At 43.6% G+C, this 26,020-nt stretch overlaps 1 protein-coding gene across 5 annotated transcripts; it reads right to left on the reverse strand.

The window, feature by feature from the left end:
* Positions 1–1,126: 1,126 nt before the first annotated feature.
* On the reverse strand, positions 1,127–22,971 carry sas (stranded at second). Of its 5 annotated transcripts, none has more exons than XM_017176161.3 (10): positions 22,836–22,971; positions 20,873–21,331; positions 10,272–11,518; positions 7,302–7,593; positions 6,441–7,073; positions 6,138–6,374; positions 4,740–5,750; positions 3,122–4,147; positions 1,866–2,090; positions 1,127–1,800 (listed from the first exon to the last, which is right to left on the reverse strand). In XM_017176161.3, exons 2-10 carry the CDS (start codon positions 21,225–21,227, stop codon positions 1,793–1,795), a joined length of 5,034 nt encoding a protein of 1,677 aa, XP_017031650.1. In that variant the 5' UTR covers positions 21,228–21,331; positions 22,836–22,971; the 3' UTR covers positions 1,127–1,792. The 5 variants fall into 5 exon arrangements, with proteins under 5 accessions (XP_017031650.1, XP_017031649.1, XP_017031652.1 ...); XM_017176160.3 differs by having other exon boundaries at positions 22,869–22,968; XM_017176163.3 differs by lacking the exon at positions 4,740–5,750 and having other exon boundaries at positions 1,129–1,800; positions 22,869–22,968.
* Positions 22,972–26,020: the final 3,049 nt, after the last annotated feature.

The raw sequence follows: 26,020 nt of genomic DNA on the forward strand, positions 1-26,020 counted from the left end.
TCGGCAACAAATAGGTATAAATGCATAAAATGAAATATAACAGTTTATACCAATTATTGTTTTTGCCCAAATGTTTTTATAACAGTTTATACCAGTTTTCGGTTGCTTGCTGCTGGTTTCTGTTCGCCTGTTACCCCAGTTTGGGAAACGGCCAATTTGAATGAAAAGTTTTGCTCACTTCCATCAGTGATGCTCACTTCCATCAGTGATGCTCACTTCCATCAGTGATGCTCACTTCCATCAGTGATGCTCACTTCCATCAGTGATGCTCACTTCCATCAGTGATGCTCACTTCCATCAGTGATGCTCACTTCCATCAGTGATGCTCACTTCCATCAGTGATGCTCACTTCCATCAGTGATGCTCACATCCATCAGTGATGCTCACATCCATCAGTGATGCTCACATCCATCAGTGATGCTCACTTCCATCAGTGATGCTCACATCCATCAGTGATGCTCACTTCCATCAGTGATGCTCACTTCCATCAGTGATGCTCACTTCCATCAGTGATGCTCACATCCATCAGTGATGCTCACATCCATCAGTGATGCTCATCTGCATCAGTGATGCTCATCTGCATCAGTGATGCTCATCTGCATCAGTGATGCTCATCAGCATCAGTGATGCTCATCTGCATCAGCGATGCTCATCTGCATCAGTGAATGCTCTTCTGCATCAGTGATGCTCTATTGGGACAAAATGCATCTCTAACTGCCAGTGATGCTCAACTAGCTATTTTGTATTGCTGGGACAAAATGGCAACTCTCTAACTGCCAGTGATGCTCATCTAGCTATTTTGCATTATTGGGACAAAATGGCATCTCACTAACTACCAGTGATGCTCATCCAGCTATTTTGCCGTATTGGAACAAAATGGCATCTCACTAACTGCCAGTGATGCTCATCTAGCTATTTTGCATTATTGGGACAAAATGGAAAATCACTAACTACCAGTGATGCTCATCTAGCTATTTTTCATTAATGGGACAAAATGGCATCTCACTAACTGAGAGATAGAGAAATTCTTCTCCCAAAAAGCCTTTTTGTAAAATCTCTCCCTGACAAGAAAGCAAACTTCTAAAGTGTATTCTAAATATTATAAAACTTGAGAAGTTCTTGTTTTTAATGTTTTATTTTTTTTTTCTTTATTTATCCATACATTCATACATAAGCTTTACATATATATCTCTGTACGTTTTACAAACTAATTTAAATATTTATGGACTGTTAATTGAAGAACGCATCGTTTGAGCCAAATATTGCTGATGTTGTTGCTGCTGTCGGGTAGATCGGAGCATTGCAGACGCGCCCTTTAATTACGATAAGTGTAAAGCTAAAATTTACAAGTTAAACTAACTAAACTCGTATGCATTTCGAAATCGCTAGAAGAATCCGTGCGCCATGGCGAGCGAGGCCAATTCAGTTGTGGAGCTTTCCACAATTAGTTCGTCCTTCCATAGGGATCTTGATGTCTACCTTCTGTCTCACTCTCTCTCTATTTACACAAGTCACAAATTGTTTAACAAAAGATGTGTGTTCCTTTTTTAGATTACTTAACCACTACATACAACATGGCGGCCATTTCGAATTGAATTAATTTGTTTTTGATCTTGCGCCGGCTTCAGAAAGTATCTCATAATTATATCTCATCCTTCTCTGATCTAATCTGATTGATTCAGGTTCTTTACTTATTACACTGACACTGAGTTATCTTCCGTTTCTGTCTCTTTAAATATTTACAAGAATCTGTCTTTAAACTAGTTGTTTTTGGAGGGGCATCGAGAGTCAGTTACAGATCTGCAAAATAGATGTAAAATTAAAATATTTAAAATTTTTGGAGGCTTTCAGAAGGCTGAACTCACTCATAGTCTCCTGTTGGATCTCCACCTTGTACGAGGGATTGTCGTAGGCTGCGTCGCTCTTGCGTGGTGGCGTAATCGATGCCGTTTGGTGCACTCGCCTCCTGGTGATGATCAGGAGGAGGGCTAGTGTGGACATGATCGCCAAGGCGGCAATCACGGAAACCACAACCAGAGGTCCGTAGTAATCGCCCACGGGTTGGTCTGTGCCCGCCGTCAGGAGTTTGCCTGTTGAAGTAAATCAAATGAATTAATTTTGTGGAAATTACTGTAAACAAGAAAGAAAGCTAACTTTGGCCAGCCAAAGTTTGTATACCCTTGCAGGTTTACATTAAAATATATCATAAATAAGCCAAAAATGCATTAATTTCAATTCGGAAAGCGGTTTTGTGTTAGTTTTTATAAGCCTAGAAAAATTGCATACCAAATTTAAAATTTAAAAAAATTCAAATTTTTTGATATTTTTGAAAATTTTAATGATGTAACCCCTTATCAAATTTCGCAAAAATGGCCAAAAAATCGATTTCTTCCGGACATGTCTAGAAAGATTCGCATGTTAATGCTGATCAAGAATATATATGGTTTATGGGGTCGGAAATGATTCCTTGACTTAGAAAAATATTATTTTGTGTTATAAAATCTGATTTTTTATATTAAAAAACTTCTTGATTTTTTTAAAATTAAAAATATCATAGCTCGGCCAAAAGAGCATTAATTTTAAATCGGAAAACTGTTCTGTGCAAGATTTTCTACAGTTAATAAATCTGCATACTTTATTTAAAAATTTTGAAAATTCAATTTTTTATCAAAATCAAAAATTTTAATGATGTAACCCCTTATAAAATTTTGCAAAAATGACCAAAAAATCGATTTCTTCCTGACATATCTAGAAAGATTCCCCTGTTGATTCTGATCAAGAATATATATGGTTTATGGGGTCGGAAACGTCTCCTTCACTGTGTTGCAAACTTCGGACTGAAATTATAATACCCTGCAAGGGTATAAAAATTGAGTTGTTACTATAACTTTAAGCTCTCTAGCTAATTCTATAATGTTTTTAAAATATTCAACTATTTGTTTATGCTGAGTTAATGAGTGATATCAAAAATTAAGCTTCTTTTCTACTGCTTAAGACTGATATTTTCTTTCTTTACCAAATAACTTAAATCCCCGAAGGATTCGTTCGAAAAACTGGCGGACTTCAAAGAGAAAAATCTTAATTGAAAACCACAACACACCACTTAATCATCCCAACTTACCAGTCTTGCCTGGGGTGGCCGGACCACCTGGTTTCGTGATGAAATTGACCACGTTGCTCTTCTTGGTATTGCCGTTCGTCAGGTACATCTCCAGCCAGAGACGATACTTGGTGCCCGGCTTGAGATCCATGATCAGGGTTCCTGTGGTGCTGTCCCGCTTGGCCACCTTGAACACGCTGGAGTCCTCCTTGCCGGCATCGCTCTGGTAGATCGCCCGGTAGATGTGCACGAACTTGTCCTCCGGATAGGGAACTCCATTCCAGGAGATCTCTACGCTCTGGGTCTTTACCTTAGTGACGTTGACGGTCACATCAAAACCGTAGACATCGATCTTCGGGGCAGTTCGCACCTTGATCATGTGCCCGGCACGCAGTTCCGCACCGTGTCCGGCCAAGGGGATGTAGTAGAGTCCGATCTCGTAGCCCGTATCCGGTTGCAGGTTCTGGATGGTGTAGCTGGTGAGGGTGCGATGGATCAGGGGCGACGAGGAGTAGATCATGCCCGTCAGCTCCTTGTAGCGCAGCTGCACACCATCAACGTACTCCATTTGCTCATCGCCCAGCTTCTTCCAGGTTAGCTGCAGCCAGGAGGCATTCGTCTCGCTAACATTCAGCTCGGGATCCTCGACGTTCTTGAAGATATCCTGGAAGTCTGGCCTGTAGTCGGTGAATGGAGGTGGCGGCGTAATAGTCCTCTCAGGTGGCGTCTTCACGGTGTACACACTGCTTGTGGGCTGCGAGTTGAGGTCACGCAGGATCAGGGTGATCTTGACCTTGTACAGGGAATTGGGTTCCAGCATGGGTAGATCAAACTCCATTTGGGAGGTGGCAATCAGGTCCTCGGGCGGCGCAAAGATCTGCTGTTCCCAGGTGGTGGTATCGTTGCTGGGTCCGTTCGTGTAGCGCAGCTCCACTCGTCCATGGAGATTCACATACACCTGTGGAACGGTGAAGACGATGCGGATGCTGCGCGGATCGATGGCCTCCAGGGTGTGAACTTCAATGTCAGGCTGCAGATTGCCTGCTCCTAGTTGGGTGAATTTAAAGAGGATTTTTAGTTAATTTGATTTAGGAACTGTGTTAGGGTCAATCATCTGTGGGGTTGATAGTGGGTGTAACTTATTGTTTATAAGCAAGAAGATTGATTTTAAAGCCGAACAGTTTTATATTTGAAAACTTTAATAACTAAAGTTGTTGCTAAGGTTTTTGCTAATATAATTATGCTTATAAACACAGTAAGTTCCACAGTCTTCCCACGGTGATCAACCTTTGTCCATTCCTGGCTTTGGTTTAGTTAGTTAGTATTTAGTGTGGTTTTAGTAATAAGTGCCCCAAAATCTATTAACGGATTTCGTTTGGAAATCGCTCGAGTTGCGGATTAGCTGCAAGCATGACAATGATGGATGGTCTGTGTGCCAAATGAGGGTGTAGGTGTAGGTGCTTGGTGAGTTGCGGGTGTTGTTGTGGCTTTGGTGTGTGTCTTTTGTTGTAATTGTTGGTGTAGTCTCAGTTAGTACAGTAGAAACCTGTCGCAGTGTATCTGTGGTGGTACTTGGAGGGCTGAGCAGAGTAGAGGAGATCGAGGGTTCTAGAGATCTAGGATATGTAGTTAAATCAACCTGGCTGCTGCGGCTGCTGCTTGGTCAACTTGTCCTGGTTCTGGTGCAAGCTGTGCTCGCTGGCCTGCGTCGAGAGTCCTGAGGTGGTGCTGGAACTGGGAAGGATGGTCTGCTGGCGGTGCTGTTGTGGGGTTGTGTGCTGCGGCTGGTGGAGCGTGGTCGGAGGCACGCCTAGGCCTGGAATCACGGGATAGCTCTCGTAAGCCACTGGCTGGCCATCTACAATGGCAATTCCATGTCCTGGCGGCGGCGGAGGCACTCCACTATGCACAATGGGCACATAGTGACCCGGCACCTGGGGCTGTTGTGACTGCTGCTGCGGCGGAATCTGATGTTGCTGCGGCGGTGGTCCTCCAGGTACCGTTTGCTGCAGATGCTGCAGTATCTGCTCTATTCTGACTTGCTGGTGCAGGTTGTGGTTGTCCTTTTGTCCCTGAATAGGAACAGGTCCCGGATGACCCGGGTGGCCTTGATGCCCAGGATGGCCGGGATGATTGGGCTGATCGGCACCCAATATGTTGAACAGATCCGACTGACTAGTGGGCACCGGTGGCGGCTTGCCCTGGGGCGTGCCATTGGGATTGATGTCGTACGGCTCATAGGGATTATAGTCCTCGTAAACGGGCTTCACGGGATTGTAGAAGCCATAGGGCCCGAGGTGCTGCTGCTGATGCGGATGCTGGTGGCCGAACTGGAAGGGCACAAAGCCGCCGTTCGGTGGCAAGGGACCTTCCTGCTCCTCTGGCCGATCGCCATCGAAAATGACATCGTTCTGATGTTGCTGCTGCTCCTGTTGCTGGTTGTGCTGGTGCTGCACCTTCTTATGACCCTTTTCGGGTTTCTCCGGCTTCTCGAAGATGCCCAGGCCTCCGACTGCCTTCGGTGGCTTGCCGTCCAAGGTGGGATAGAAGGCACCGGCGCTTGGAGAGGATTTCTTGTCCTCGTCCTTCCTGATCTGGGGCACTTTGCCGCCTGTACTTGTCGCTATTGTCGCTGTCGTGGTTGTAGTTTCTGTTATCGGTTGCATGTTGGATGGTTGGTTGGTTGGTTGTTGGTTTTGTAGTTTGATTATTTACAAAATGCATAGCGTGAATAACAATATTGAAATTGGTTGTGATGAGCGTAGAAAATAAAAACAAAGTAAAACGAAATTAAATAGCATGTCAGCGCCATAAAAAGTGATGGTGAGATCAGAGATAACTTTAAAAAGTAGCAAAAGCGCAGTCAATCAATTAAGCAAATTAAATAGAAGCAAACAAAATAATAATAAAATAATTATAATAATAAACAAATCAAACTAAAAACTGTTTTTGGGAGTGAAGAATGAAGCGATTGGATGTAAATTGCATGCAATGTCCCAGAAAGGGGATTACTCTGTGGCCATGCATCTGTCTTTACCATTGGCTGGGATCGAGGACTGCGTGGCCTCCTCCTCCTGCTCCTGTCCAGCAGGTCCTGCCTTGGGCGATTGCGGGGCACAGGTCCAGTGCTTGCAGCACTCGTCGTCGGGAATGGGCAGCAGGCGAGCCAGCGCCGGATGGCAGGGCAGGTCCGCGGGCGGAAGAGCTGGCACCGGCGGACAGGCCGCCCGGCACTCCACGCGTCCGTTCTCACAGTAGCAATGCTGGTCGCAACCTGGTCGGGGAGGAGAAGCCGTGATCGAGGGAGAAGCGTATGTAGGTGATTGAGCCACGCTCTTACCTGTTAGGTTGGCGGGAATTGGCGACCAATTCTCCACCTGCACGCCCTGGTATGAGCAGGTGCCGTTGTCCACACAGCGCATGCTCTCCGGACAGCAGTTGGGCGGCGAGGGCTTGAAGTCTGCCGGCACCGGCTCCCAGCGGATGCAGTGCGGATCCTGGACATCCAAGCCAAAATTCGAGGGGCACTCCAGCTTGGCGCAGTGCACTCCCTGCTCGTTGCAGAGGCACAACTGCTCGCAGCCGTCGCGGAACTGCTGGCCCACCTCGTACTCGGATCCCTTAAAGGTGCAGCTAGCCGTAGCATGTCCAGCATCGCGAGCCTGCTCCTGGAAGGCGAAGATGTTGTGCTCGCCGGACTCCTCGTTGTTGCTGCTCTGAGCGGGAGTTGGCTGCTGCTCGTGGTCGTCCAAGGTGACGTCGCACAGCTCTAGCTGGCAGCACACGTCCTTGGGATCCTTCACGTACACGCACTTATCCGCCCGCGTGTGGTTCCTCTCCGGACAGCGGGGCCGGCAGTCCATCACGCCGCCCTCGGCACAGTGACATATCTGGTCGCAGCCGATCTCTAGACGCTCCCGGAACTTGTAGATGCTTCCCATGTGATGGCAGTCGGTGCGCGGCTTGGGCGTGGCTGCAATGTGTGGCAGGTGGTGGTGGCAGTGACGGTGGCGGTGCAATGGGCGATGGGCGTGAGCAGCGGGATGGGACATGTGTATATGGAAGGCACAGAGAACACGGCAAATGTTAGAAAGCTTGGCTAGCAAATTTTGGCATGAATAGGGAATGCTACAGAAGCTATCTACGACAACGGCAAAGCCACAAAAAGCCACGACTAGAGCTCATCTTCAACGTCACTCACCTTCGTCATCAGCTGGGGGCATGGTCACTGCAGCCACCTCTACACTGGTCTTTTCCGTGGAGGGAACAGCTGCCTCTGAGGTCACCACTGTGGGTTCCAGCAGCGGCTCACTGCACTCCATTATCCTGCAGCACTCGTCCTCCTCCACGACCTTCTCCCGGCAGTTGGGATTGGCCATGCTGCGCTGGCTGCCGCGGGGATAGCTCAGTCCCCGGCAGCGTGGCTCGCACATCCAGTCGCCGCGGTTGCAAGTGCATTTCTCATCGCAATCCCGATCCATCAGCTCGCCGTGCTGGAAATGTTTAAGAGTTGTTTAAGTCAAGATTCTTGAAATATAATATATTATTATTAACCTTCTTAAGGGAAAAGAGACTAAAGCTGGCCCTAAATTCTAAGCTAGAAATACAAAAGAAAATGTAAACCTCGACTTTTCTTTGGTTCAGATTACCTTAAGCAGCCACATTTCATTTCTTTCTTTCCCTTTTCCAATTATTTGCCAAACAATGATCACGACTTTCACTATCTTAGGAAACCCGCAGATTACACCAATATTCGCTGATCAAAAGGCCTAAGAACAATCGCAAATTGTACCGGTAATTGCCAAAGATCGACCTAGTGACCCACTTTTTTTTTGTTGTCAAAATACATTTCCTCCGCTTTTTTTTGCTGTGTGAAAGCTATTTGCAAGAAATTACGTCAATTTGCACAGCTAACTAAACAAGTGAGTGGAGTGGAGCTCATCAATCATCCGGCCCGTTGACTGAAGGTAATCATGGCCAGAGATTTCCTGCTCTCTGCGAAGTGCTCCAATAACCAAATATGTCATATTTCGACGAAGCCCTCAAAGGAAGTTGGAGTTTTTTTTTAATTAAGAACCTTCTGTAGGCTTAAGCTGAGTTTCCCAAAGCGTTTACCGGGGTTCTCAGGTGCAAATATTCACGCCCCTTTGTTATGGCCAGTAATATTTTAATGGTTTCAAGTCCCCCAGCCGTCTCGCCCTTCCCTAATGGCAGCTAATGAGCACAATTCTTGTGAACTTCAGAGTCTTGGCGGATATAAAGCCCAAGCAACGCCCCAAATAACGCCCACTTTGGCACCATAAACTACTTGAAAAGGAAAACCGAGAAAACACTTGGTAAACTGTGCAATTTATTTGATTATTTTTTTTAACTATTTGGCTGCTCACTTGAAAAACATTTGTGGCATGCGGCTTGGCATGTTGCACGTGTCCGCCAATCGATGGCAATTTATAAAAAATAAAATCCAACAACAACAAAGACCCAGAAAGGGGAAGGCGGAGGAGGTGGTGGGAGGGTGAGGAGGAGGGCCGTCCAACTGCCGACAACAATTCATTAAAAGTGAAAGCAAAAATTATTTCATATCGAAGCCAACCGCAAACTCGATTATGAAAACTACAACACAAACAATTTAAAAGATTAAGAAAAGCGATATTAATAAAAAAAAAAGATGAGAAGTGGGCCAAGCCGAAGGGGGAATGCTCTTCTTGAGGAAGCTTAGTTTCATAAAAATATCAGAAATTATTAAATGCTCTGCCTTGCTCTATTAAGTTTTTCTATTGTAATATTACAATTTAAATATAGGTTTTATAAATTTAATTATTTGTTAGAGTATTTCCATAAAGGAAAAGCCCTCGCTCGTTTAATTAACACAAAATCAACACCCTGAGTCGGGGCATTACAGCGGAAAATGGGTTGATCAGTAAGTAGTGCCAGCTGCAGGCCCAGCTCCAGCCACATCCACCAATTTGCAGATATATATATATAGTCTGTATATCAACGGACAGCCGATGCAAGCCGAGATATGGCATTCATGACTGGACACCATTATGCGGACCGGAGTGCAACGTTTGATGAACACGTCACAGTTGGACAGACGCACAAAGACTTGAAACAATTGATTGAAATTTCAAACTGACCGATGGCTGTTAATTGGCCAAGAGATAAGGATGAACACCACCGTTCAAGCAAATCATTCTTATTTATAAAAATGTATCCAATGACTTATCTAAAATGCCGGCAATTGTCACATTGTAATGATGATGATGGCTCAAGGGTGGTGGTGTGTGGGACTGGGCTGGGCCACAGACAACGCGATGTCAACATCAATCACAGCCCAGCAATTTCTTGGAATTTTCCCTGTTCAGCTTGCCTTTTTCGTGCATTTTTCTGTTAATTTTGAGGTGCGCAAAAATATTTGCATAATTGCCGCCTGGGCGAGCAGGCAGCCGGGAAAAACTCCCCGAATATTTTGGTGCTTTATTTTTTTTCGGAGTGCAGAGAGCAGCGCAGCTGCGCCGGAGGCTGCCGTGAGCCTGACTCTGGGTCTGGGTCTGACCGGTTTCATTATGAGCACCAAACTCGTTGCCATTATGCAATCCAGGTGACGACAAGGCAAAATTTGAGTTGCGTGCCAGGAAGTGGGCAGGCAGACGTAGAAATGGAGGCGTTTGGCAGTGGCTTTCTCTACGCCTGACTTATACTATTCTACTTCGATAAGGTGTCATTTTAGCCTGAATTTAGACTTTAATTTGTATGTCTTAAACCTAGAATTATTGCATCTTTGTGGCCTTGCCTCTAGCTGGGTAATACTGCTTAGAATACGAGTTTTATATAATTTAAATGAAATCTAGCACAGACCTGATAACAGATTAAGCAACAGATCGAATGATTTCATAAGTTTTAATTATTCGGACCAGTGAATTCGAAGCAACTTCCTCGTTGGTGCAGATTGTCATAAACTTTTTAGCTTCCACTAACAAATAAACTTATTTCCAGTTTTTATAAAGTGCAAATTTAAAAGAAGTTGAGGGTGTGTTATATCATCTGAAAGCCTTTAAAAATTCAATAATATTCTGTAAAATTCTCTAGTACTTTTTTCTAAACAAATCTTCTTTAAGGTCCTATAAGATCTTTACAGATCTTAAGTTTATATTAAGATTAGCTTACTTACCTTATAGCTCTTGTTGTTGGCCAGACACTCGCGTTGCATGGTATCCCCGCTGGCTGTGATCTCCACAATTTTGGGCATTTCCGTTTCCGGCTGGACAGTGGTCGTTGTCGTTGTGCTGGTGCTAGTGCTGCTGCTTGAGCTGCTGCCTCCGTTCTGATCTTCATCCATGTCAACATCGCTGAGATCCATGAGCTGCTCATGAGTGGAGCCATTGTGGTGCAGGAACAGCTCCACATCATCGCCGCCGCTCGCCGATCGACCCTCGCCAGCGAAGGCCACGAATGGCGATGGCTCAGAGGTTGTGGTGGTGACAGTGGCCTCGGTGGTGGAGCTGCTCTGGCTCTCTGACTCTGGCTCCTTGCTCTTCAGTGTCTCCTCTGACTTCTTTTCCTGCTGCTCCTCCTCCTCCTCCTGTTGATGTGTGTGTTGTCCTTCAACAATGTTAATCACTGGGCCCGACTCGCTCTCCGGCATTATGGTGGTGCCTGTTTCATTTTCTGGCTCATTCATATGCATGGCGCGTGCTCGCGATGTGGTTGTGGATGTGCCTGTAGATGGGGCCGGGGATGTGGATGTGGATGTAGACTCGCTCGCTGCTGATGGCTCAGCGGTTGCCTTGTTCTCCTGGCTGACAACAATGCCGGCCATGCTGGATGTCGACTCCTCGGTGCTGGTCGAGAGCATTTGATAATCTTCGTGTTCGGCCAGGCGATCATGATTCTCGGACAGTATATGCACATGATAGGGATCTTCTTCGCGCTCGCTCGGCACCGCACCCTCCGTGCTGGCTGTTGTTGGCGCTGCCGGCGTCGTACTGTTGGACGTTGCTGGAGGAGGAGTACCTGTTGTCGTCTCAACCCGTTTGTCACTCTCGGTTTCGCCGTTCTCGTTGCTGTTGCTGGCCGTTATGAGCGTCGCCGGATGTCGGAAATTGTTGAGATCCTTGACCACATCGTCCTGCTCATTGGAGATTTGATTGAGCTCGTTTTGCTGCTGCTCGCTCTCCTGGTGCTGCTGTTCGCGAAGCATCTCAGTGGTGGCATCATCGCTGCCGCTGCTCTCGGCGTGTTCATCCCGCAGCGGTATATGCTGGATGTGGCTCTGGTCCGGCTCCGTGTGCGAGAAGACCATCTGCTGTTCCGTTTCTTGGCGCGGCGTGGTCGTGGGCTCCGTAGAGGTGATCGGTTCAATGCTGGTCGAACTCACGCTGGACGAGGAGTCCATGATGGGCAGCATAGTAGTTATCTCTGAAAAATTAATAGAAAGGATGACCTTTTATTAGATTAATTTAGTTTATGTGAGGCTAAGGAAGGTTATGTATAGAATTAAGTTCCGAAACTGAGTCACCTTAGAGGTAAACAAACTCTAAGGCTTTGTCCCACATTTACGGTAACTGGCAATCCGAAATTCTTGCGCCATTCTAGCGGAAACCACGTAAATCGTATTGGAAATATCTCACGCGTCTCATCATCATCATCGTCGTTCGCAACGCCATCATCGAAACGAAATTTCTGTTTTTGCCGCAGCATCAATTCCCCAAAATCTGCAAGGTATTCATTAAGCCCCGTCTGCCTGTGTCTTCTGGCTGCTGAATCATCATCCATAGGTCGGCCGAGCGCGGTCCATTCTTGGAAGACAAGCCTCGGCCAAAATATCTGGCAAGCCTCATCTTTTATGATATAATTCTTGTTTCTCTTCGGTTTTCCTGCTTCTTTTTCCCCACTTGTAAAGCTCTTTTTTCTTTTGGGGCTCACATGTTGTTCTTTTGTGATTTTCTTCAGTCTCTCCTCTCGCTTATATAATTACATTTGTTTTTGGGCCTGGCTTCGGGGCCCAAAGCTCATGTCATAAATAAAAGACGACCTTAGTAAGGGGGTCTTTAAGTCTTGTGTATTATAAAACAGACACAAAAACACTTGACTTGCTTTTGGGCTGGCCAAGAGATACAAGATTGCCTCGGCTGGGATCCCAGGCTATGTTCGCAGGAACATTCAATTAAGAGTTAATTCATTAATGGGAACTTGAACTTGATTGCTAATTGCTGCACTTGAACTTCGAGAGGAAATCGAGGCAAGAATAGATCTTATAAGCCGGGAGTTTAGGATTAAACGAAAAGAGGCTTTTGGGGGGAAGCGATTCATCATCCAATTTTGAAAATTAGTCAATCAATATTCATTTAGCTGGGACATAATGATCTTTGATTGCCCCTGCCTGCCAAAAGAATTTCAAAAATTTCCATTCGAGTGTTTTGAAGACAGTTTAGTTCCATTTCAGTAATAACTACGAAATGGGGCTCAGCTGCAATTTTCAACGCATTCGAGCACTCGATCATTCCCTTCGGAGTGGTAAATAGCCCTTCCGAGACGCACATGCCGCCACATGGCCGCCGCCGCTGACTCATGGATGACGCCGCGGCTGGGGGACGAACCGGAGTAGAATGCGACCCCATGGGGACGGCACTTACCCAGTCAAGTCCTCCGCCTAGACAGGCCTGCCGGGAGTGTGGGTGAAGAGAGAGGGCAGCCCCCGATGGGGACTGTCATGCATGCGTGGTAATAGGCATTAAAGCGGACTCTGGTACCTGGTCCCTGAACTGAACTGAACGCTTTTTCGCAGACGCAACAGTTGTCGTCGCTCCAATAAGAAAGGAGAACTGAAATTTACTGTGGTACTCGACGCTTGGAGGCAGTCAGTCAGTCAGTCGGACAGCCAGACAGTCAGAGACAGCCACAGAATCGGAGTCCAAGTCGGAGTCGGCATGCAACGGACGCCAATTTAGCGCTAAAAATCTTTACAACTAAAGAAAAGCTGCGATATGTAAATACCCTCTGCAGACATTCTAAATGCGTTTGATTTACAGAATAATTTAGACAAGATATGGTAGATTAATGGCAGCCAATAACCCTCTTCTATGGATAAATCCAGCTTAAAAGTTTTGATTTATTTATACACTTTTCTTTGCACTCTATAAATCCCTCGTTCGAATAGATAGACACCTCTTAAAAGTCAGGGTATATAACCTATCAGAACTTGGCTCGGTTCGTTAGTCTGCAGAGAGAATGGGAGAAAGAGACCCTAGCTGATTTCTATACGAAGAGAGAACATCTTTATGTGTGTGTTTTATGTTTTAGCTGTTGCTTTTATTGTTGTGTCGGGACCAGAGCTTAGGGTTACTGACATGAACCTTGAATTTTAGTTCGTTATGCTGCCGCAGCCGCTGCCAGCCTCCAGCACCAAGTCGAGCTCCAGCTACAGCTACAGCTACAGCTCCAGCTAGGTCTGCCATTGCAGTTCTTGGCTCTTGGTTCTGGGACTCCTCGACGGGCTGTTTGCTGTCACGGTTAGTCGTTTATAATACCCGAGCTGTTCGAGGTTCCTGGTGCTGCTGCTCCCACTCCTTGGGCATTGTCTGTTTTTACTTGGCGCACAATTTGTCTTTTACTGTCATTGATTTTCATTTTTCACTGGCACTCGTTAAGCGCTCTTCCAGGCTTCTTCAATTTATGTATGAATATATATACGTATATATATTTATATACAAGATCGGGTACATGCTGCAGAAAGATGGGACTTGTTTGGTGGTCTGCCTTTCCGTTATGCAAGTTTTTTCCTTGCGTTTTCATCCCCAACTTCAGCGAGTGCATTCAAAAGACTCAGGCAACGAACTTGGATCGCTTTTGTTCCTGCTGCTCGCCATGCAAAATGGGTTTTCGGATTAGCATAGTTTATGACTCAACGCCAAGCCGGTCAGCTTGATTATGATATATACATACAGCTATATGTATATACAATACATATTCTGTATATGCCAGCCACAACCGCCATCGCCACACTACCGCAAACAATCACCCGAAGACAGGCCACTTATGCAGAAATGCAAAACTGCTGTCCGGTAGTTCGAACTCATTTGCGGTTTTTCTAAGTCGCCGCACGTTCTGCGGCTCCAGCAAACAAACAAATGAGCAGCAGCAGTCACAGTCCGAGATCCAAAGGGGAGCCCGGTACGCAACTGATGTGCTTAGAATCGACAAGCTGCCATGGAGTGTTGCATGCAAACCGGATGTCTTTGTTAGCTGTTCTTCGGGGGCAGGGCTATCACTGATCCTAGGGCTGATATCGCCTCGAAATGTGCGATAAATGTGGTGGAATATGGGGGGTTTTCTTGGTCTAATGAAACCTTGATTAAGGGTTTACTGTTGTTTATTACCGCTTGGATGTAACATACGTTTTTATATCAAAATTTGAATAAAACAAGGAAGGAAGATAACTTTGGCACACCGTTCCACATTATTACGTTAAAAAATAATATAACTTGTAACTTTGTATGCACTGACACTGTAAGCCTGATTTTTTAATGATTATTACTTAATCAGTTGAAAAATCTAGATAATTATATTGGTAAGCACCCATAATGGATTAAATTTCTTCCTCTACACCTTGTTCTTGGGAATCGTGGCCCCCATTAAGGCCATCTTACACTTGACCCATAAACACTGCCCCCCCACCAGTAATTATTCTGTTCCGTTCCTCCCGCTTTGATATTCTTTTCTTCGATTTCCGTCCGACAAGAGTATAGTCCCGTGGTGTGGTGGCAACGCAGCCAACCGGAAGTGGAGCTCCATAGTGCGCACCGCCTAATGACCATGCCATGCCCACGCCTCTGATCCCAACCAGCCAGCGGGGCTCGATTGGCCGAGTTTTGTAATGCGCAAAAAGTGTCAACAAACAATATAAAACGGGGAATAGAGTTGGGCTCTGATCGACAGGGAAGGGGACCCGAAAGGGCTTTCCATTTTGGGGTTTGGGCAATGTAACGGTCATGCCTGAGAGTGTGTCATGAATCCGAAATGAATACACTCGAATATTCGGCGTATTATGTGCAGCTGCTGTTGGCTGTGGTCCGGTTTTGGCTTCGAATTATAAACAAATTCGAATTGATTACGCAATTTACGACGATGATGTTGCCTGCATTCGAGTCCGTTTGCCTCTCTTTAGGGTGTTAATTTTGATTATATTTTTGTTTTAATTAAAGCCAGAGCTCGGAGGTTTTCCTATTGTATTTGTTTTAGAAATTTGCCGACGCTAATGAAATTGCGCGGCCTTTGTCCGCACCAAAAAGATGATAATCCACAAAAGGCGAATATGGAAATTTGTGTGAAACGAAGTGTTAAATTTCAATGTTGCCGCCGTTGTATTGAATTTAAAGATCATACTTTCATTCATACATTTTTGATGGCAAGGCCTCAAAGCGATCATTTTAAGAATGATTTATTTCCTGATTTTTTTTCGGGGCGGTTCCATTATGATACATAATCAAAGGCGAAAATGTACCCAGCTTTATCGTAAACTCATCTCCATTGCAAGTAACTGAGCTGGCAGCCAACCCAAATGGTTCTTGGCCTTTTATCGGCCTTTCTATCGCACTGGCTAATGACACAAAAGAGAGAGGGAGGCACCGTCCCCCGAAAAGAGAAACATAGAACAGATATGAAAGTCAGTCAGGTAAGTAATCTCTGATAGGGTAAAATTCCTCAGCGCCATAAAAACAACAACAGCCACAACGATATCATTAACGGACCCAAAGAGGGGAAGACACTGTCTTCGGCAATAAAGCAAAACTATTTCCCAACCATAGCCAGTATTTGACCTTTTTCAACTCGAAAGTTCATGTGCATCCCAACATTCAGCGGCAGCAACAACAAAAATGCTGTTTGACCCGGCTGCAAAAAGGGGGCGGCATATACAGCTGAAGGAGGAGGCGCATCTAATGCCGAAACAAAACACGTTTCAAATGCTGCCAAGAGCGCGTGTCATTGTCCATTCCGGTGTTCGAGCTGAAGGAGCCCGAGACAAAGACCTCTGGCAGAAGTATTATTAACCACAATACTTATGACTAAACACAACGCAAACGCCACTTAGCCGGCACTACTTGCTGCTGTATCTGTATCTGTATCTCTGTACTTGTATCCGAATCTCAATGGAATGACACCAGCATAACACACGCTCTTTGCCAGTTGTGCCAGGTGAATGCGAGTTGCTTGGCCGGCCATGAAATCGAATTGGAAGTGGAGTTTGGATTGAGATTCGGAATTGGACTTGGAATTGGAATTGGAGCTAGCCAAGTGAGCGAACGTATTGTGCACTGCTGACTAGCCAACTTGTAACTTGTGGCTAAGTGCGTTGGAAATTGAAGGTCAATTGAATGGCACAAGCTAGCGAAATAGACGATGGACAAGGAGATATAATATACCAGAGGGTAAGAGGGTGTTAACTTTGAGCAAACAGAAAAACATTTAACTGAGAAGTCACCTGAATTGGGTTGTTTACAATGAAACAGATAATGACATATTACAAATTTAGTTTAAGGGTTTTAAGGAGAGAATATTATATGCTTTAATTCGTTTAATCTAAACTTAAAAACTGGCTTTAAAATACTATAAAAATTATGATAAGATACTCTATGATTTGATATTGTGACTCGAGGTTAAAGACCCCTCTTCATCTGCTGCTTCATCAGGTTTCCCATTATATAATGACCTGTAATCCCCCCCTTTTAGTTAATGTTTTAGCACACCTAACAGTAGAAGTTATTCATAACATATCATTAGATTAATTTCCATTCTTTCAGTGGCTGCTCCCGCTCTAAGCTGGGACTTCCTGTCCACGTTCTCCTTCTCTCTCCGGCTCTCGGCACCGTTCAATGGCACAGATAATTGCCACAGCACACACGCACACTCACTCACACACACACACACTGTCTGCTAAGTATTTGCAATTAAAATGCATTAATTAGCCGCACATTGCCTTTCTGTGCTACATTTTTTTCGAAATGCAAGGCGGTGAGAAAAACATACTCGCAAACGAAAAAAAATTATCTAATTGTAAAAATTCAAGACAGTCGACGCAGGTCTAGACCGGAGAGGGGTTTGGGGCAGGAATTGCATGATTCTCTAAGTGGAATTGATGCCATTGCTCAATGCATATTTCAAACAAGTTACAATTAGGCTGCATTTATGTATTTTGATTTGCGCCCCTGACATAAATAGGATTGAGCTCAGGCTCAGGCCGGGTTTTCACTTGCTCAACCCGTTTGGTTCTCTCTCTGTTGGATGGGAGATTTCAAGGCGGAGAAAGCCCACAAATCTGGCGCGGAAAACCCACTCAGAGTTCAAAACCCATAAGTGATGTGTATGCCAAAGTTCGGAACATCCATAAAGCCTTATTTATGGGCAAAATGTTAATTGTCTCTGTCTGCACTTTCACGCGTCTGGATGCTGTGTGCTGGGTGTCAATGTACAAAGCCCCACTAACAATAATAATAATAATAATAACAGCCGGTGACAGCAACAAAAAAAAAAGAGCCCACCGGCTAACGGCCAACAATTAACAATCGCTTCGCGTTGTTGCTGTCATTGTTGTGTTTGTCACTCCACACATAACACTTGACGTGTTTTTTTCTTTCTTTTTGCGATCGAACTAGCTAGCTAGCCGGTTGAAAAGCCTTTTTAAGCTACTTTTACTTATCGGTTCATTATAGCGGTCGCCAGAAATTCGCCAGCTAATCGAGCATGAACCCCTTTCGCTTCGGGGTCCAGTGGTTTGGGTCAGAAATCACGCACCGAATTGCCACACCCTCTGGCAAAAATAGCCCATGTATGTATGTATTTCTGTGGTATCCATGGATTTCTCACACTCTCGACTGGAGTCTGTATCCTTGAAAATCTTGCGAAAACAAAAGTCTTGTCTGACGCTTGCCTTTTTCTGCAGAATTTCTCATGTTTGCGCGGGCGAATAAATAAATAAAAGCCAAAAACATCAGACAGGTAAATAAACAAGAAACAAGAAAATGTGGAGGGTAAAGGGGTAGGGTAAAGGGGTAAGGGGTGATCACATGGGAGTAGCAAACAAAAGACTTAGGCAACGAACTTGAAGTTGCACCTCTGAGGCAGACTCTCGCTTATATTCCATTCAGCAAAACTTGATGTTTTATTTTCGCATTAATGTTAACTTGTCATTCCTCGTCAGCTTCTCACAGTTGAGATGATACCAAAAAAAAAAAAAACTCACGACAATCGTGCCAGAAATATGTAAATTTCACTTTGCTATGATTTGTAAAAATAATAAACCATCAACAAGTCCGCATAATAGCAGGTCACTCTGTCTTTTCCATTTTTCATTTACCATTTTTATATATTATTATTTTTTCAACCACTTTAACGCTGCTGTAGGTTTTCCCTTGAAGAAAGTGAGCCGAGACAAGTTGCTTGTTAATTGAGGTCGTTACTGGGGACTTGGGTTATTTACGTTATTGAATTTTATAGATTTCGTGATGCGTGCCAATTGTGCAAGAGACCTCGTGGAAATATATGTATGTATATTTATTTATTTTTGGCAAACCATTTAGTGCAGTCCAGGGACTGACTTGCAATGCCAACGCATTGAAAATTGCTCAATAGGATTTTTTCTTCACTGCGATATTTATTTTTATTTTTTAGCTAACCGCGTCATATCAAGGCCATAATTTAGCACTCGTTTGGGGCCGCAAAACGGAAAATTAACATAAATGATTTACGTACTCGACTTTCAAGTACAACAACAGCCAGCTGCGGTGTGCAATTTTCCAACTCATTAGTGTTACTTTGTTGAATTTAGCCGGCCCCTGAGCGTTTCTTTTGGCCGTGGGTTTTCCACAAAACAAGTTGGCTGTCATGCGGTGAAAAAAAGGTCGATAAAACCGGGAGATTCCCTCCCAGACATTGAGCTTTAAGTGATATTGAATTTTGATTGGAAAAAGTCATTAGGGAAAGCCAATTAAAAAATTTTAATATCTACCAAAGTTCACAAGGAATAGGTTTATATATATAGTTTAGTGAGGTTTCTATATTTGTCAATCCACTGACTCGTTTCAGTTGCTTTAACTATAGCCTAAACCCGTTTGTCAACTGTCTAAAGTCTTGCTCAATTATTGATTTGTAAATATATGTATTTGTTTTAATTACATAATCCAAAAAACAAGTCGCCTTTGCTACCCACTCGCCGCCTAATTAATTAACAGCTCCATTCACGAGATTCCCATATTTAAAGGTAATCAGGCATCAGGTGTGGTGTCTTCGCGTAACTTTGGCTGTGGGTGTTTCATCTATCAAATCTGTCCAATGAATAATTGCTATTTATTATTTCTTGCTAATTTTCTGGGTACATGTTCCACGTTGGCGTCGAAATGCCAACTCCCAAAATTAACCGAGGCTCACACAAAATGGCTTTGGGTACGTAGGTTAAGGGCATGAGTCATGACTGTGGCTGCTTTGCATTTAAATTGAGTAATTTGTGAGGGCTAAGCTAGGCTCTATGATTGTTGTTAGATCTCGTTAACTTCCCCATGGCATTTATAGCAGCCAGGCCCCGTTTATTACAATACACCTTCCCCAGTATCGATCTGGGGCTGTGTGTGGCCCCTGCTAGGCCCCATTTTATCGAGTCATCATTGAACCAACAAGATGAAAGGGTAACAAGCCAACGAAAACAAGACAAATTGAAGTTTTACGAGCCAGCCTGCAATGTGTAGCGTTTGATGTGCAGCTGACATTAAAGCCAAAACATGAAGAGTCGGGCTAATCATAAAACTGTTACAGCCAAGAACTCGGTCATTAAACTGGCAACCTAATTTTTTCCTTAAACAAAACTGGATTGACTTTGACAAAACACCGAACAATGAAGCCTTTCACTTTTGCACTGCAGATGTTCATTGAAGAGATATAGCACGTGTAGGAAAGTTCATTGTCTCTGATAATGATCAGCGGCATGTTGGAATGTTCTAAGTAATTACAAGATTAATTTCTCTCCAGTGGGGCACATTTTAAATTGTGACTGAAAATGTTTTATTTTGTATGGTGTTTTCTTTACAGAAGATATTGCTCTAGAAAACTTAAGGCAAATAAGTTAATAAAACTTTAAACTCTACTCTTTTATATTCACTAATCAATCTTTACCTCAAGAAATGCTACATAACGTTTTTTAATAGATTTATAATAATTTTGTAATAGCCATTGGGTTTTGTTTTATCTCATAATATACATAAGAAGCTTCTAGTTCCCTCTGGTATCAAACTGTTCTTTTCAAAACCTGTAATATTATTAACCCTGAGGAAGCTTTTCCTCAACTATAGCCTAAAGGGAACTCTTAACAGATTTTCACTTTGATATACCGCTCAATTAACTAAGTAATTCAACAGGAAACTGCTCATATACAAATATCCCACTCTCCCCCAAAAATATTCTTCTAGTCATTAATCCAAACGAAAATTTCTTTTGTGCGCTCCATTTAACCGAATCGGAAAATAATTATGGAGAAATGGCTTACAAATCGAGATGGAATGGCTAAAAAGGGCGGCCCAGAAGTCACGCACCGGCACGGCGTTAATTGGTGGCTCTGAGCCACAGCCACAGCCACAGCCAGAGCCACAGACCGAGATTTGATTGCGGCTGAGGTGAGATTAAAGTGTCTGGCGAGAGCTTGGGTTGAGATGGCTCTCGTCTAGTGGAGCGTCGTCGCGTTTAACCGGCATCTATAATTTTCATGGCTTTTGGGCTTTTCAGACTCACCAGCTTCGGATTCGGACGTATTCGATATGTTGGCCGCCTCAGTGGTTGTTGTCGTCGTGGAAGTCGTTGAACCATCCGCTGCCTCAGTGCTGCTGCTGCTGCTGCTGTTGCTGTTGCTTTGTTCTACGGCAATTGTTGTGGATGAGGCTGATGTGTTTGGTGCATCTGTTGTGGCATCCAGCATTGGCACTGCTGTTGTGGCCGCCGCCGAATCCTCGCCTGCGGGCGCAGACGCCGCTTGCTCAATTTGAATGCCGAGCAGCAGCAGTCCGCAGAGAGTGGCCAGGCAGAGGCTCCTCCACGGGATCGCGGAGGCTGCATGGCCTCCGGCTTTTCTCCTTCTACACGTTTGCATTTTGGTTACTTTATCTCTCCCTGTTTTTGGTTTTTCTTCTGCTTTGATTTAAGCTTTTTCTCACACGTTTGCACTTGTTATGGTTGTTAACTTAAGGTGATCTTCTGTAAATGCGGAATTAAATTAATTACAAATACGTTCGGTCCCTCGATAGCTCATTATTGACTTTTGTTCACTGAGTTTTCTCTTTTCGGCTTTCCTTTGCGGTTAGCTAAGTTCACACGACATTTGTTTGGCACAGCGGTTTCTGTGACTTGTCATTGGTTCGGTTTGGTAACCCCAAATGCTGTCATTTCCGTTGAAAGTCGATTGAATAATGATCTCTCAAGTGGCAAGTGCCTGTATTTTGTCAGCCGATTTGTTCAGTGATTTGTTAGGTGAAAAGTTGTTGCTGATCTAAAGCCCTGGAACTAAGGGGAGTTTTTGTGATATATCTAGAAATAAATACTAATGTATAGCTTCATAAATGCCAGTGCATGTGAGCTGGTTATAGCTTTTTAAGTTCTAAGTGAGTTGTAGGAAAATTGGCTAAGAATAACCCCATTTATTTTTATTTAAATGAAAAAACTTTGCTCTTGATTTTAGTACTTCTTATTTTACTACCTTTTTTGTAGTTTTCTTAACAAATTGATTAACATTTTAATTTAACAAATCTTGATCCATAAAACGTTTATAAATCATTTTAGTTTCAAAATACAAAAACTCCCGTGTAAACTCCCCCGTAAACTCTTGCACAAGTTTGTTGTCCAAGTCTTTTGTTTTGGGCCTCTGAGCCTTACGCTCTAGACTTTCGGAAATCCCTGAAGATACAATTTACGATATGAAAATCCTATTTAGCATATTTAATTTGGACATACAACCCACTGAAACCCAGCCCGAGACCAGCTCATAAATATCTTTCGTTTTTGGAAGTTTCAGCAGTAGCAGCAACAGCACTCTGTTTACTTCTCACCATTCAGCCAAGAAACTAGGCAAATAAACCAGCAACGGCCCAAAAACAAAGGCCACTGCGGATCGAGGGGCTCTAGGAAAGAGATCTATGGGTACTATGGGCACCGTAGTGCAGTGTGTATGCCAGGCAGTCGATGCTCATGCAATGCGCCATAATGCAACGGCGGCAGCAAAAACCTTAGACCCAAATTGCAATAGCGAAAATATTTGAACCGGTTCCAACGGCAGCAACTGGAAACGGCTGCAGACCGCAGAATGCGATCCGCAGCCTTTTTGGCCAAGTTAGCTTGAAGGCAATTAGACAGCGGGCAGCGGCCTGCCGCAATTAATTCTTTTATTTTTCTATATTTATATTCAAAGTGTTTTTGTTTTTGAGGCCAGTGACGTCATTGTAAAAGTCAGTGGCTATTTGCACTGACATTTCACATTTCACTCTCACTCCTTTTATGTAGAAATGGCAAATGGCAGAAAGCAAATAACAGCCACTGAAGAGGAGAGTGAGACGGCGAGAAAACTCGTTTTTGGTATTTTCAATGGAATGTTTTCGGCTGTGGTTCTCTTTTCTTCTCGATCGCCGAGTATTTCACTTCCACATCTTGTGTTTGTTCAATAAGAAAGCTGGAGATTTGCATAAATCAAACACACAGACACACGCACACGGATACTCGTTAAACGGAGATTAGCACCAACCCGGCAAGAAAAAGGTTATATCTTCTTATCTGGCCACGTTATGCGGATACTTCGGTAACTACAATGCGCTCGCACACACACGGGCCAACCGCTCCGTCTCAAGCACGACCACGAACTGATCTCTCCAGCGGCACGGATCGGATCTCCACTGGAGGAGGCCAACTCACCACACGGGTACACGGTAACTGGTTTTCAGGTGGGTTTACTCTCAGCGTCAGCTGAGCGCGCAACAGGTGAGAGAGCAGCAGAGCAAGAGCTTGACATAATACCCAATTGAACGCTCGACTCTCACCCACACTCAGGTGTGTCTAGGCTACATGTAGGTGTGGGTTTCCGTGCGCCCTCTCCAGAAGTCGTTGGATCAGAAACAGAGACAGACGACCATGATGCATACACAAGACTCCGACTCTACTTCTTTTAGTGTTTCAGTTTCGGCAAGCCAAGGCAGCTGCAATTGTCAATTCCTTGACAAGTGAACTCAGCAAACTATTTGAACTGTCCAATTGGCAGGGGAAAAACTCAATCCCATTGAGTAATGAAAAACCCAAGCCAAGTTGGCACTCATTGTTCCGATTACGCCTACGATTTGGTTTTGGTATTGGTTTTCATTTCGGTTTCTTTCTTCTTTCGATTCTTGCTGAAAGATCACAAAGGTCGAATGGGATTACAAGTTGGGTGCCAGGGTTGCCTTAGGAGGCTTAAAGGCTTTACTCCTTCTTATTTTGTGACCGTTATAATAACAGCTGAGTCTTGGAAACATTTCAAATAGCCATTAAAGTTGCAGAAGGAAAGGAAGGGGGTATCGACCCTAACAAAACATCATACCACAAGCAGAAAAGGAAATCTTCAAATAAAAATGGGCCTTGGAATAATATCAAAGTAAGAGTCATAACTTTAACTCAAGACTTCATAAAAATATATGCCCAAAAATACCATTTAAGGATCAATAATTCTCACTTGATTCTTATCTTCCTCAATAAAAACTTAATCCTAATAAGGTCATAGTTTCCACTTGATAAATCATTGAGATAATCAATCAAAAAATTAAGAATATCCCAAATTCCATCTGTGAACCCACATGACCAAGCCAAAGCCTTCGCACCAGACCTTATCTGCAGAGCTGCTCCCCGAAATAATAATTCCACCAATCACCAATCAAATGCCATCGATGCAAATACCAATATTCAATGGCTTGGCTCGAAGACGCGCCCAGAAACCGTCAGCACGCATCAATGCCATAAGTTGGCCAACTGCTGCCAGTCAGAGGAAGTGTGTTCGTAGCGATCCAAAAATCAAATAAAATCAAATCCAACTCAATGCGACTTGCAGACGTCAAAAGGTATCAAATGTGCACGGAGATTCGTTTCTTTGTTGCTCTGCGGTTGCCTATGGATACTCGTATTAAAATGCAAACATGAAAGAATAATGCAGAAATGAGCTTTGGTGTTGCTTAAACCCTGCCAAAGTTGCATTGTCTTTCTCGGTTTTTGTGTGTGTTTTTCCTCGGCTTATCGCACTGTCATTGAGAGCGGCAGCTACTGCCATAGAATAATATACAAAACAAACAATAAGAAGAGATAATAATAATGCAACTTGAGTTTATGATTGCAGTTTTTGAATGAAGACATAGTTAGGGTTTGCAAAGAAATAAAAAATAACGAAACTAGGCTTGATTCCCTTCTAATAAAAGCAAATTTAAACAGAGTTTCCCTAAGAAGCCACAAATATATCTTATTATTTAACGAAACATAGATAATTTCTTTTATTTTTAAGCTTGTCTAATAATAAATCAATCATAGTTTTCTGAGAAATAAATACATCTCCCATATTTGTTTACAACTTTTCAACAAATCACTTTCCCACGAAAAAGCCTTAGGTAAGTTTGTAAACACATAATTATCAAAAATTTACCCACTTTCAGGGCATCTTCATCAAAGATACATAAACCCATTTGCTATCACAAACAGTCGTAGACATAAGCACCCACTTCCTCACTCCACTCCGTCATTGGACCAGGTAAACCTGATACCTGTGTGATTTGTTTTAGCCATTCGCGCATGCAACTCGATCGGAGACGAAGAGCGGCGAAAGTTGTTCAATAATAATTGCCTTAATTAAGAGTGCAATCTACATAGAAACTCGAAAATAAATTTGAAATTAGCGAAAATGCCAAAATCAAAGCAAAGAGCCATTTCCACATTATATAAAAACGCGAAAAATGAATTTTTCGGATGCCATCGCATGGTTACATGGGAGAGAGACCAAGTTTTTGTATTTTCCCATTTTTTTGTTTGTTTTGTGGATTGTAATGTCTTCATTTGCGTTACACATGAACATTTCATGATAAAATTAAAGGAGAGTTGGCCAAACGGAGGCCACGAAACCAGCAAAGATCTCTTTCTCGAGTTAATCTCGATTCGGGTCTGTTTCAAAAGACACCGAAACGAAGTCAATGCGTCTTAAATTGGCTAAGTTTTCCTTATTTGTTCACCAAAGCATTTTAAGAAAACCATTTAACAATTTGCTCTGCACCGACGCCAAATATTACGTCAATATTTTTGGCTTATTTCTCGGTCTCTTTGTTTGCTTCGCTCTTAATTTTATTGTTTATTATTGGGTGATTAAAGTCAAATAAATCAAAGCAGGTAGGGCGATAAATAAGCCAGATTTGAGTGGTGTTTGAGAGCCACTAAGAGTTATTTATATGAAAAGTGTGCGGCTTAGTCATTAATTTATGGGTATCGCAGGAATTAGGTGGCGGGATATAGTTGAAATCTATTTAGATAAATGTGCTTCTGAACTAAGTTATAATTATTGGTTGAGTAGACTTTTAAAACAATTAATATCTTTTGCAATATACAAGCATAAATACCACTTAATTGAGCAAACACACCAGTCACATGGGCAACGAACGTGGCCAAAACCCAAACAAAAAATGTGTAGCAGCTGCCATTGTGGCCAGAGTTTTTGCCGCTGCTGGCTGCTGCTGTTTATTGTCAAAGCGGTTTGGCGACATGCCACCAAAAATGATTGACAATCACTTTACAAACCGTTTTCATTGCTCGCGCACACTGAGAGAAACACCGAGGCGCACACTGCAGCCGCTGGCAGCTCACTTCCTACCAGCAACCAGTTGCATATGAAAGTAAAAG

The sequence above is a fragment of the Drosophila kikkawai genome, chromosome 3R, assembly GCF_030179895.1.
Source record: "Drosophila kikkawai strain 14028-0561.14 chromosome 3R, DkikHiC1v2, whole genome shotgun sequence".
In the NCBI taxonomy this organism is placed as follows: Eukaryota; Metazoa; Arthropoda; class Insecta; order Diptera; family Drosophilidae; genus Drosophila; species Drosophila kikkawai.

Bases quoted from the DNA above. Each gene is read 5' to 3' on its own strand.
- sas (XM_017176161.3), bottom strand. From the start codon at position 21,227: ATGCAAACGTGTAGAAGGAGAAAAGCCGGAGGCCATGCAGCCTCCGCG. The intron at 11,519-20,872 runs GTGAGTCTGAAA...TTAATTTTTCAG, and splicing joins TACGTCCGAATCCGAAGCTG to AGATAACTACTATGCTGCCC. The intron at 6,375-6,440 runs GTAAGAGCGTGG...CTCCCCGACCAG, and splicing joins AATTCCCGCCAACCTAACAG to GTTGCGACCAGCATTGCTAC.